General features: G+C 41.4%; 1 protein-coding gene across 1 annotated transcript; it reads left to right on the top strand.

Annotated features, from left to right (window-relative positions):
- Positions 1-6482: 6482 nt before the first annotated feature.
- Positions 6483-13110, top strand: Smp_062790 (putative grpe protein; the record flags this gene model as incomplete). Its single annotated transcript, XM_018793839.1, has 3 exons — positions 6483-6553; positions 6589-6988; positions 12802-13110. 3 exons carry the CDS (start codon positions 6483-6485, stop codon positions 12997-12999), a joined length of 669 nt encoding a protein of 222 aa, XP_018648311.1. The 3' UTR covers positions 13000-13110.
- Between the last annotated feature and the right edge of the window lie 218 nt (positions 13111-13328).

Raw genomic sequence — 13328 nt, 5'->3', positions numbered from 1 at the left:
TCCCAAGTGCTCATAAATTCAGTACACCGTGTTCCAGAACTGGTCGTGGCAGGAAAATTAAGGATAATGGCAACTTGTTTAGCGCCATATTAAGAATAGGTTTACGCTGAGACGATTCGAAACTCAGAACCCAGGGTCCGTAGAGCTCCAGTGCCTATTACATATTAGCAAATGTGAACCTGTTATGTTCCGGTAACAATAGTGAGTGGTAATAATGGTAATCCTCACCATCCATTCAGTTCTAACAGATTCTCTATTGAATGCGGGAAATATGTTGTAAATAGAGTCACATTAAATGCAACTTCGGAATATTATGATACAAGGCTTTTTCGTCGGGAGGAGGGATAAATTCGGGAAAATTAGGATCCGGATATAAACTCCTGATCTTTCATAAAGGGGGGTGCTATGCCCCGATAACAATAGTGAATGGTAACTTTGGGATCCATGTATGAACCAATACTATGCAAATATTTTATGTCGTATAATTGCTAAATAACGGGAACTATCCATATTCATGTTGCCATTATTATGAGCTTTACTTTGACTTATGAACTATTGTTTTATGATTTACCATTCTTGAATTATGCCCCGTCTATCGTTTAATATCTCCCCTATTCATAGCCACATTTGGCTAAATCTTGTACAAATGTTATATTCTATTTTATGGTACGATGTGGCCTGTCTGTTTGGCATATAAACCCAGTATGCTTGAAATATAATGATTCATACCGCAGAGGCTGTTATTGGTATCCTGGAATAAACTGGCTGGGCTAGGCAGAAAGCATGACCGACAAGTACTTTAGACTGCTCGTACGGGTCTCGTGTGTCACTGATCCGATCGATAATTCACTGCTCTCTAATTGGCGATATCATCACGTTATACATTTACAGGACATCCAGGCGGTCAAAAGTTATAACGGAACCTCAAATGACAATAATTTTTGATGGCGGATCATCAATCACTCGGTCATCTGCAACGTATGACCAGGCACAAATATGCATCGGTCCAAGTTTCCATACCTCACTACCACAATAAGATGAACAACGAATTTATAGTAGTTACTTCAATGGTAGTATTATATAAAAGGACTGTATATAAAGATATAGTACAGGAAGAAAGAATTGGTTGCTAGGAAGATATAGAGCAATTTTAATACCACTATTCAAGGGAAGATAAAAAATGTATACACCTACGCCATTGTGATTGATTCTGAGCCGTGTCAACCAGTCTCCAACCATTGATTACGATAGTCACGCGGACCCCAACCAAGTAGTCTGCATCTACCAACATGGCTCAGACTAGAAGTTAGTGACTTCAAGGAGTGATGCCACGTTTTGACTTGGCCGCCCTTAACTCTCTTCCAGCCATCCCATGTACTAGTCAGCGTAGCGCGTCGCAGTAATCGGTGTTCAGATATACGTAACACGTGGCCCAACCGTCTCAGTTTATGAAGATTCACAACCTCATCAACTGACCTACCATCATTCCCGATTACCCTGCATCTAACCTCACTATTACTTACCCGATGATCTCAGCAGATGAGACCAATATTTCCAAGACATCTATGACCAAATACTAGTAACTTGTGAGTATCTTCTACCCTTGAAGACCACGTTTTGCAGCCGTAAAGTAGAACAGAGTGAATTACTCAACAGTACACTCGTTTCTTAATTGGTAGACGGATATCTGGCCCTCACCACAGGTGACGTAAGTTGGGAAAAGCCAAACGAGCTTTATGAGTCTGTGTAGAGATTTCGTCAGACAACAATACCATCGTGATTGATCAGACACTTCCAAGATAAGTGAAGTTGTCGACGTGTTCGACTACTTCACTCCCTATCCTTAGTTCAGGTGTTGACACAGGCCAGCTCTGCAGCGACAATTTGCGTTTGAAGGAGGATAAACGTATCTCAAACATCTTGACATTGTTACTCAGCGCTACCAAAAGACTCTACATCTTACCAGCATCTTCACCAAACGGGATTATATCATCTGCGTATTCCAACTCGACAAATGGACCTTCTGGTAGGAGAAAACGCCCGAAAATTCAGTCGACGAGTGCGTTATTTCTAGCAGTAGGTCTATGATGAAGTTGAACAAAAATGGAGATAGTGAACAGTCCAGCCGGACACCACTTGAGGTTGCTAGATCATATTACAGGTGGCCATAAGCTCTGACTCGACTGGTAGTGTTCGAGTAAAGAGCCTTCACAAGGTTCCTGTACTTCGATATCAGGTTGGCGGTAATGTAAATCACGGTTTTTTTGTTGTATGTCTTTATCACGAATCCTGAATTATTCTGCTTGCAATTCGGACAACAACCTCAGTTGATCAGAAAATGACAGGATATTTTTTAACTAGACCGGTCTTCACATCTAAGGAATCAACAGTAAAAAGTGAGATCGTCTTCAGAGTACGAAACTACCTAAATGGAGGAGAGACAATACGATACCGACCTTTTCGTGACGAATGTGTTCTCGCTTCACAGAAGAAAAATGATGGTCAGCATAACAAAGTGTTATAACATACTAAGCATACTAAATCATCCCAACAAACTAACGTGACCCGAAAGCAGATACCCCAATCCAGGAATCACTGACTCCTGAACTATCCATTAGACAATTAAGAGACTTCATTAAGAGACCTAGTTATCAGAAACCCCCTAAATATCGTTGATTCTTCAGCGTAGTGAATAAAAACAACAGTCTTTCTATGTGCCTGAACTTCAACCTGCAAATTAAGATGGTGAATGAATTAATGTAGCAAGAATTAATCACACACAGCAACCTCTCAAGCACCTTTTACCCCTTCTTATAATCGTGTCCTTATATTGCTTTCATTTTTGCAGCTCCGATCATTTATTTATACATATATTTATCTGAACCTCTTCCTGTACTCCTCTTTCTCATGGAAATACTAATATGACAAAACTAACGACTTCATGGCCATGTTGTGATATTTTGTTCAACAACCTTAATGTTACAAAACGAATGACCGCACTTGGGCTGAAAACAATAATGTGAATTTGAAGGCCAGTTGAGAGCTGATTACCGCTATTATTAAACTGTTGCGTTGTAACGGGTTTGTAACCTTGCTCTGTTAACTTCTGATCTTGCTTATCAAATCGTCTTAATTTCACTATTGCTGTCAGGTACCCTCGCCTACTCAACACTCTGCGTAACTTTAAACCATTCATAAATCTACCAAAGGCTAAACGTTATAGCTGAACTCCAAGGAAATCCAAGTTGGTTAACGCATGTGAATGATGCTATCAGAAACCATACTTATAAATTTTAGTATACCAAATGCAAACTTCTGAATGTTTACGTGACAACAACTGAGACTATAAAGCTAACACTGTAGCATTACACTCAGTTATCCACACAAAAATAACTAGTGGCTAGTCACTGGTGGATCTCTTAAATTTATTCAGTAACTTCGTTTCCAAACAACGAAATTAATGTAACACTGCTTCTCATAGGGTTTGTAGTCTCAATGTTATTACTACAAATTGTTTCATTAGTAGCAATTTCTGTTGTTATCACGAAGAGCTGGTTTAAGTTGACCTACTTCTCTCCTATCCCTCCTTAACTTTGAGCGATCGTTAGAGACCTTGGTCCATCCGTAAGATTTGTTTGGTTACTTGGTTGTTTTAGTCCTAAAGAGTCTGACAGTTAGAGGTTGCCATAGTTTAAGAGCAGGTAAATTTGTGCTAGCACATCAGGGTTAGTATAACTGTTTGTCATGTCACTAGGCAGAATCTCGGTTAGAAAATTATCCAGAAATTCAGTCGCAGAAGTATTAAAAGATAAAAATTGGAAGTGATTTTCATAGTGTTCCAAATAGACTAATCCTTATGTACTTACATGATACTCTAACAAAAAAGAGTAAAGGATGTAGTAATATTTTACAGACACTTCGAACTAGTTTACGCTGCCTCCGTTTTTCTTAAAAAATAAGCTGTGATTTCGAAAGGAACGGTGAGCTTGTTTCTCTCCAAGTTTCGAAAGAGCAAGGCCTAACACTTGCTGTTTAAATGTTAAACTACTTGCTTTTGTTCACAACAGTAACCTTAAATCTTGCAGCTCTCCCGGGGTCCTCGCATCTGACGCTTGTTTACAATTTTGCGCGTAGTGGTGTACCAGCGGACTAAGTAATGAATTATCACTGATTAATATGCAGAAAAGGTTATAACCTAGGATGGCTTCATGCTGTACACTAGATATCGGCACTAAAGCTTGGACACACTCGACCTTGGTATAAAAATTCCTTCACATCCAGGATAGAAGTGGTCATTAAGACCCACACCATTACCCTAGTAGTCAGGAAACTTGGTGACATGATGTCAAATGAGTTGTCAAAATCAATAAGCGGTATAAACCAACTTTCCGATCTCACCAGTTTGTCAAGCTATCCTACACTATCAAGATATTCAAACTTCACAACCTACCTTTCCTGAAGCCATCCTATCTCTCTTTAATGCTTCCATTTCGCTCCATAAACTTCACTTGGTTATTGGCCAGGCTTTCCATAACTTTTCAGAATCATTTTTATTTAAATTGTTTCTTTACTTAAAAAGTATATTATATTACCTACTTCACAATGTTAAAGTAACATCTAGAGCTGAACAATGATGTTAGGCGTTAAAGAGTCAAACTTCACAGACTCAGAATACAACCTAACTTCTTCAACAAAGATAGTAGATAGGTCGGTCATCTACTTTACTATTTAAACACAAGCATAGGTACAAAAAGGCACCAAAGTAAATATGCGCCACAAAATGTGTGTAGACTAGAACGCTTCTCGAATGCCAGAACTGAAACAGGTGGTTTTCCTAGTGGGTCACTTCCTAAGCCTTTAATCCAGAAATCTAACCCATAAGGCAATTAAGCAAAGTTAGGAGATGCAGTTCCATTGTAGCCGGTGACCAAAAATAGGTTATGTGCCATTTGTTCGCTCAGGATTGTGGGGGCCATGTGTACCACAGTCTTGAAATCAGAGTTTTCCAACTCCACTACTAGATGGGTCCTTCATGCTCAACAACACATTTTAACTGCCAAGCACTCGCTTTGCGTCCGTCACCACGAAAAGCCACTGTATAGAACTTTCTGGGCAGTGGCCGTGTGGGAGCATTTCGAGGAGAGCAATTCCTCCCTATGCTCTGCCATTCCATGGTATTCAGAAGTGTCAATTATCTATGCGAACACTCGGTCTTCTGAACGCGTCCATTGTTAGAGCAGATTATTCAAACATACCTTTCTAATCTTCCAACTGGGAAAACAAGCAGTCTGGGTTATTCTGACCGCGCTTTCTGGACATTTCTGTACTAGCGTCTGGAATAAGTTATCGTGGACCGAGCAGAAGGATTATGGGTGTTCGGATCAGACTAGTTTTCATGGAAAAGATCGGAAAGTTCTGTGTTTAACATAGTACTTACAATTTAAAAGCACTTTAAAAGGGAGTTGTCTGACAATTGGCGTCTAGTTTATATGTTATAGGTTTTGAGGAGTTTCACTAGTTCTCTTGCATTGTGGCTGAAAGTCGAGTGTGTAAGCTAGCATTTAGTAAACACGTCAAAACGATTTCAGTAATGAGACATGTATTAGCCGCTAGAATACAATATTCCAGATATGGTCTAACTCAGATGGAGTATGAAGTCTTACACACATCATCGTCAAAGTTTCTCTAAAGTGACTGTTACAGGAAACGTAGTGATAATTACGGTTACTAGTGTACATTGATGAACTATTACTGGGGACAATCTTTAAGCATCAACTTTTGGACCATCTTAAAGCACAAAGTCCAAGGGCCTTAAGTCATACCTTGCTATACACTTCCCACAAGTTTCCATCCAGATAGCACCCCGTTTACTCTTTCTTTGTCTTCGGCATCAGAAGAGACTTCTCGTCCAAGTTTTGTCCACTATCACGAATTTTGAAAATATCTTCATAAATTTGGAAGGAATAATCACAATCAAGGATGTAATTTACCGAAACCCTGCAGGCTTCCAGGTTTTCCGTTACTTATCAAAAGATTCTCTTTCATGGTAAACACTGATCTTTAAGAAGATACCCAGTATTATCTTCATGTGACCTGTCAATATCAGGATCACAGCATATTTCATCAAAACAAAATGATGAGCTTTCGCTTTTGTTTGGTTCTGACTTAGCTAATATTTGGCAGCACCTAGAACACACTAAACAAAATTATGTACATTAAGACGGTGGTTACCAAGTGAATTTATTTAATTGATCTCGTCTGTTTTTACATAACCTGCATAAATAAATTGCTATTGTGTAAGCATGTTCACATATTGCCAATGTGTTTAAATAATTGTAAGAGGACTTAGTGTACCTTATGCCATTATGTATATTATATCATACGTCAACGCATTATTTTATTTACTTTTGTATAGAACTCGTTACTGTGACAAAATATATTTGATTATCTGTACAGCAAACTAATTTTTACAACAGTTGCTTATGGCTCTAAGCATTGTCTCTAGATTTTCGCGTAGTGTTCATCTAGATACAACACACTTGGAAAAGTTTCGGTAAGTCTTCATCTTTGTTTATTATTTTACGCTAGTTGCCCTGTGACTTCTGTTGTAAAAGGCTACTTTGGATTGCATCTCAATCGTAAATTTAGCACAGAAACCGTTGAGGAGTCAACACCGAAGGAAAGTGATAAAGAAATAGAATCTTTAAAGACTGAAATGCAGAAAATAACTGAAAATTATAATAACTTAGACGACAAATATAAAAGGGCACTCGCCGAGTCAGAAAACATGCGGAAACGTTTGATGAAACAGATAGATGAAGCAAAATTATTCGGTATCCAAAGTTTATGCAAAGATTTACTGGAAGTGGCTGATATTTTAACATCTGCTACTAAATCAGCTCCTCAAGATCAATTAAAAGATGGAGTTAATCCTCCGTTCGCTAATTTGTACCATGGCTTAGTATTGACAGAAAGCCAATTGTTCAAGGTAAGAGCTTTTGGGGTCACACCCTATATTTCGAAAATTTCCTATAAATTGCGTGGCACTTCTGTGTGGTTCAGTTTATTTGTTTTTTGTAGATATTGAACCAAACCTCTCCCTTTGTCTACACTACAAAGTCGTTCTAAGTAATCGAGAGTGAATAAGTTACAGGAGAAACACATGGCTATACTGTATAGTGTACAAATACATGTGTCCCCAGTTATAAGTCTAAGGTGAAAACATCATTTGTAGGAACCCAGTTGACGTTTTCGGCTACTCATTCAGATAACGCCACGAGACTGTACACTACAAAGTTATATAAACGGCGATGGGATTTCAAAATAGTGAATTTACCATTGCTTCCATTTGGAGCACCATAGTGTACCTGATAAGATCGTCAATATCATACGGAATTCACACGACGGACTACACTGCAGAGTCGTCCATGGAGGACATCTGACAGATGCATTCCAAGTTAAGACCGTTGTCAGACAAGGCTGTCTACTCTCACCTTTTTTCTTCTGGTGGCCGATTGAATTATGGGAACATCCATATCTCAGGAAAAGCACGGAATACAATGGGTAGCTGGTATGCAACTAGACGACTCGGACTTTGCAGATGACTTAGCCCTTCTACCCTATACACTAACAAATGCAAGTGAAGACAGCCAGCGTAGCAGCAGTAGGCCTCAACGTAAAGAAAAAGACAAAGATCCTGAAATACAACATGAAGAGCACTAACCAAGTCACACTTGGTGGAGGAGCTCTGGAAGAGGTGGAAACTTCCACGTATCTGGTCAGCATCATCGATGCAAACGTAAAGACAAGGATTGGTAAAGAAGGGCAGCATTCACACAGTCGAAGAAAATATGGAACTCAAACAATTGTCAGCCAACATCAAAGTCGGAATCTTCAATACGAACGTCAAGACAGTTCGACTGGACGGAGCTAAAACTTGTAGAGCTATTTATAGACAGTTGTCTACACAAGAGACTACCATCAGCAACAACGTAATATGCGAGAAAACAGACCGATTTTTAGCTGAAGAAATTGAAGAAATACGTTGGAGGTAGATAGGACATACACCGTGGAAATCATCCAACCGCCTTATGAAGCAAGTCAGAGAACACATTGCATCGGGAACTGGAGAAGAACATCTAAGAGGTGAGTGGCAACTGGAAATGATTGCCCAGAACAGAGTGGGTTGGAGAATCCTGGTTGGCGGCCTATGCCCCTAGGCGCGGAGCAACGGGCATAAGTGAATTCAATTAGGAGCTTCGTATTGTAATAAACAGACAGTTCAAGGCTAACATAAAGTTTGAACAGAGAGGAATAGGGCTTGACAAATTCAACTTTGACTTCTCCACTTTTACAGATACTCTCTTGATTACCATGGACACTTGCTAGTGGTTTACCAAAAAATCTCGTGGTACTTCACCGGTTTAATGTATACACTATATATGCGGAGGTTGGTTATGACCATTGTAATCTGAATTTCATAACATTGTAGGAAAGTTTCGTATATTCAAGGTTCAAAAGCTTCCTCGCTTATTATTATCATGTCAACTCTTAGTACTATCTTTGAACGCTCTAAATCAATTGGTAATAATAAATTTCGAGTTGTGTTATTACTCCTGTGTGTTTTCTGTAAAATCTAGTTATTATCGGCTCGCTTAATTATATTTTCCCCGAAGAGTCCGCTCTCCCTCTCGAAATGCTCTCACATGACCACACGTATATAGCCTCTGCCACGGAAGTCCTACTCACTGCCTTCTCGTGGCGGCGGTGTTGTTCACGAAAGTGAGAGGACGAAAAGCGAATGTCCGGCGCTTTAACCGGGTTGATGGACACGGAAAGTCCACCTAGAGGAGTTGGAAAACCCTGATTCCAAACCAATAGTGTACATGGGCTCCAGTATCCTGAGGGAACAAATGGCACATGAACCAATTGTTAGTCACCGGCTACCATGGGACTGCATCTCCTCACGATGCTCCACTGACTTATGGGTTAGACCTTCAGGTCAAAGGCTCAGGGTGTAGCCCCCTAAGAAAACTACCTGCTTCAGTTTGGGCACCCGGGCAGTATCACAGCCCTCACAAAAATAAATGACACAAATAAATGAAATGATGACTTCTACTGACAATCCCATTTACGCGCTTACTATATGCCAGGCAATTTACATTATTATTATTATTATTTACCATGTCGCTTATCCACTCCTTTTTATTCCCAATTTATGTATCCTTACTTTTCAACTTATACAACAGCTCGTCCATGGTGGAAACTCTGTCCTATCTAAACGATCTCTAGTCGCTGTCTGGTCGAAAGTGAATGCTTCCACTGATTATGAATACTGAAGCAGTCTTTCTGAAACCACGTACGCCGTTCAAGCTGGCTTCCTTCAATGTTCGCACACTAATGCAGATAGATCTGGCTATGTTTTTAGAAAGTCTTAATGTCGACGTCTGTTGTCTATCCGAGACCCATATTCAAGACTCTAGTGAAGTACTACAAATTCGCTCTCCATCTGTCGCTTCGAAAAGCTTGTTTCACGTGCGCTTATCCGGGGACCCTGTGGCATCTTCGTCTGGTCTTGCTGGCGTTGATGTCGCACTAAGCGCTAGAGCTGAGGCAGCACTGATCGATTGGATCCCCATTAACAGTCGGTTATGTGCTGTTAGATTAGAAAGTTCCATCAAAGTGAGAAGAAACCGGCGTGAGAAACGGTATCTTTTCGTCATCTCCGCCTATGCCCCGACAGATAGCAGCCCGGATGCAATCAAGGATAAGTTTTACCACCAATTAACTGTTCTTCTCCAGAAAGCGCGTCCGACAGATATTGTAGTATTAGCCGGAGACTTGAATGCGCAGGTCGGGCGTCTAGGCACAGAAGAGAGTCGTTTAGGTGGCCGATGAGGACTTGTTGGTTGCAGGACAGATAACGGAGACCGTTTGCCGCAACTGTGCACAGCCTACAACCTGTTTCTGGTTAGCACTAACTTCCAGCACAATCATCGCCGGTGTGCAACCTGGCGTCCTCCCTCTGCATCTCAAGCCTGGACTCAGATTGATCACATCGCGATCAGCTACCGCTGGCGTGGTTATGTACAAGACTGCCGCTCCTTTTGGAGTACCTATCTGGAGTCTGATCATGCCCTGGTCTGCGCCAATCTTACCTTACTTTTCAGTGGCCGAAGGATTGACTGCCATCAACGGATCGATGTTAGTAAACTGGCTGCAACTTCTGTTGCCAGTAAGTATCGAGCCGAACTAGCTTCTAGGCTAGCTACCATCCCACCGAAAAGTATAGATGAGCATTGGTTGCAACTTCATGACGCCATGAAAATGGCGAGTAAAGCTGCTTGCGGCTTCGCGAAACGTCCCGCTTACAAGCACTGGGTTTCTTCTGGCTCCTTACAACTGATCGAAGCCCGTCGGTCTACTCTGGGTGACCGTGAGTTTGACCACAAACGAAGGCTGTTACGTAATGAAATCGGGCAAGGCTTGCGTAAGGACCGAGAAGCCTGGTGGTCGGAGCGTGACAGTGAGATGAAAGCAGCAGCTGCATCTGGTAACTGCCGGAAGCTCTTCCAACTCATCCGAGCCACTGGCAGCAACAAGTCTGGTGTGAGTGAAACAATCTACAAGGATGATGGGATGCCAATCACTAACATCTCTCGACGTCTTGGACGATGGGCGGAATTTTTCGAAGGGCAGTTCAACTGGCCTGCTGCTCCGGCAACATCAACCAGTTTGTCCTGCCCCCCATGGCCGGTGACGACTGATCCACCAAACGAGGCGGAAGTCCGCAAGGAACTCCAAATCTTGAAACGTTACAAATCGCCGGGCCCAGATGATTTACCTCCGGCTCTTTTTAAAGATGGTGGTGACTTTCCGGCTAAGGAACTGACTGTGTTGTTTGCAAAGGTTTGGGAGCAAGAAAGTGTTCCAACATCATGGAATGAGTCAATAGTCGTCCCTATCTTTAAAAAGGGTTCACGTTGTTCCTGTAACAACTATCGGGGGATAAGTCTACCTCCGATTGCGTTCAAACTATTGGCTCCTGTCATTCTTCGTAGGTTGTTTAAAACCCGAGAACGATTGACTCGCGAGGAGCAGGCTGGTTTTCGTTCTGGTCGAGGATGCATTGATCACATCTTCACCCTCCGCCAAATGTTAAAACACCGTCATACTTATCGCAGGCCAACAATCGTAGTGTTTCTTGATATCAGGACTGCCTTCGATTCGTTGGACAGGACTGTTCTCTGGGATTGTCTATTGAAGAAGGGTGTGTCTGAGAAGTTCATTAACATCTTAAAGGCCCTGTATACGAACACCTCAGGCAGAGTGAGGGCATACAACCACCTTTCTCCCTTGTTCCATTCAAGCAGTGGGGTTAGGCAGGGTTGCCCAATCTCACCATTCCTCTTCAACTTTGCCATCGACGACATCCTGGAAACAGCTCTGATGGATGTAAGTAATGGCGGTGTGGATCTGCTGCCTGGAGAACGACTTCTCGACCTTGAGTATGCGGATGATATTGTCTTACTGTGCGATAATGCCCAAGGCATGCAATCCGCACTTAATCAGTTGGCAATCAGTGTCCGCAGGTACGGCATGTGCTTTGCACCCTCCAAGTGCAAAGTGCTCCTACAAGACTGGCAGGATTCTCATCCTGTACTCACCCTAGATGGTGAGCAGATTGAAGTAGTCGAGAAGTTCGTGTATCTAGGCAGCTATATAAGTGCTGGTGGTGGCGTGAGTGATGAGATTGATGCACGTATAATGAAAGCCAGAGCGGCTTATGCCAATCTGGGTCATCTTTGGCGCCTTCGTGATGTTAGTCTGGCTGTAAAAGGTCGGATCTACAACGCGTCTGTGAGAGCAGTTTTGCTCTATCCTTGTGAAACCTGGCCTCTCCGAGTTGAGGATGTTAGACTACTCTCTGTGTTCAATCATCGTTGTCTCCGAAGGATTGCTGACACCCAGTGGCAGCACCATGTTAGTAATGCAGAGGTTCGACATCGTGTGTTCGGGCGCCGAGACGATAATTCAATTGGTGTCACCATCTTGAAACACCGACTTCGGTGGCTTGGACATGTTTTACGAATGTCGTCCCAGAGACTTCCACAACGTGCATTATTTGCCGACTCTGGGACTGGTTGGAAAAAGCAGAGAGGAGGTCAGTATATGACATGGTGTCGTGGTATGAAAGAAAGCTGCAAAGGACTAGCTTCTGTTGGTCCTTCATGACTCCCTGGCTGGGGTCCGAGAGATGGTGCAACACAGTGGCTAGAGACGTTATCGGATATGGCTCAGAATAGAAGCCAGTGGCGAGCCTGCTGTAACCTTCTTTTACTTTCTTCATGAAGAGTAGTTATAACTTTCTTAACTCTTCTCTTTTTTCTCATACTATTTTTTTATTATTTATACGCATCTTCCCATTCTCATTGTTTTGTGTGGCGCATATGTATCTGGTGCCCCTTCGTACCAATATGTACGTGTTTAAATAAGTTGCGGCGCAACGTGTACTACATATTTACTGTCCACTAAGCTTCAGCATGTTAGAAAAAAAACTGAAAAACGCTAATTAGATTCTTTCATAAGTGTAATCGTTTTCCATGAGCTTAATCACAAATGCAATGAATCAAAATAAACTTATTACAACTACACCATTTGTTTTAAAACCCAAACTCATAATGATATGTCACAACCATCTTAAAAAGCTCATTAGACAAAATAAAAGCGGCTATAGTAGCTTCTGGTTTTCAAATGTCTTGGCTTAAATTTAAGTATTTCTTTTTTGTTACATATTATTAGGTTTTCTCCCGTCATAACTTAGTCCAGATTTCCCCAGAAGTTGGCGAACATTTTGACCCAAATATTCATGAAGCTGTGTTCCAAGCTCCCTTGGAGGCTGGAAAGGAAAAGAATACAGTCGCTGTGGTCACAAAAGTAGGTTACCAACTACATGGACGACCTCTGAGACCGGCATTTGTTGGTGTGTTTGGACCCTAAAATAATTTGATCTGAAGTACTCTAGGAAGCCTGATAATAGTGTTTGTTGTACACTTTATCTCATGATGATTCTTTGTGTAAATGCACATTAAAACTTTTCCTTCTTAGTAGAATCTTTAAGTTATATCTTTGCATAAGGAAGCTGCCGCGTGATGTTGATGTTTCGTATTCATATTCAAACGTAAATAGGGTTTCAGTAAAATGTCAAACTGTTTAACGATCAAGAGATTCGCTACCTCAAAAGACTTAATGTCGAACAATATATAGGGATTAATAGTTTTTACTTTTTCCAGGCCAATTTACCGAAAGTCATCTTTCACATGAACTTA

The sequence above is a fragment of the Schistosoma mansoni genome, chromosome 1 (assembly GCF_000237925.1).
Source record: "Schistosoma mansoni strain Puerto Rico chromosome 1, complete genome".
Taxonomy (NCBI): Eukaryota; Metazoa; Platyhelminthes; class Trematoda; order Strigeidida; family Schistosomatidae; genus Schistosoma; species Schistosoma mansoni.
This window is presented reverse-complemented; position numbering and strand designations above follow the sequence as displayed.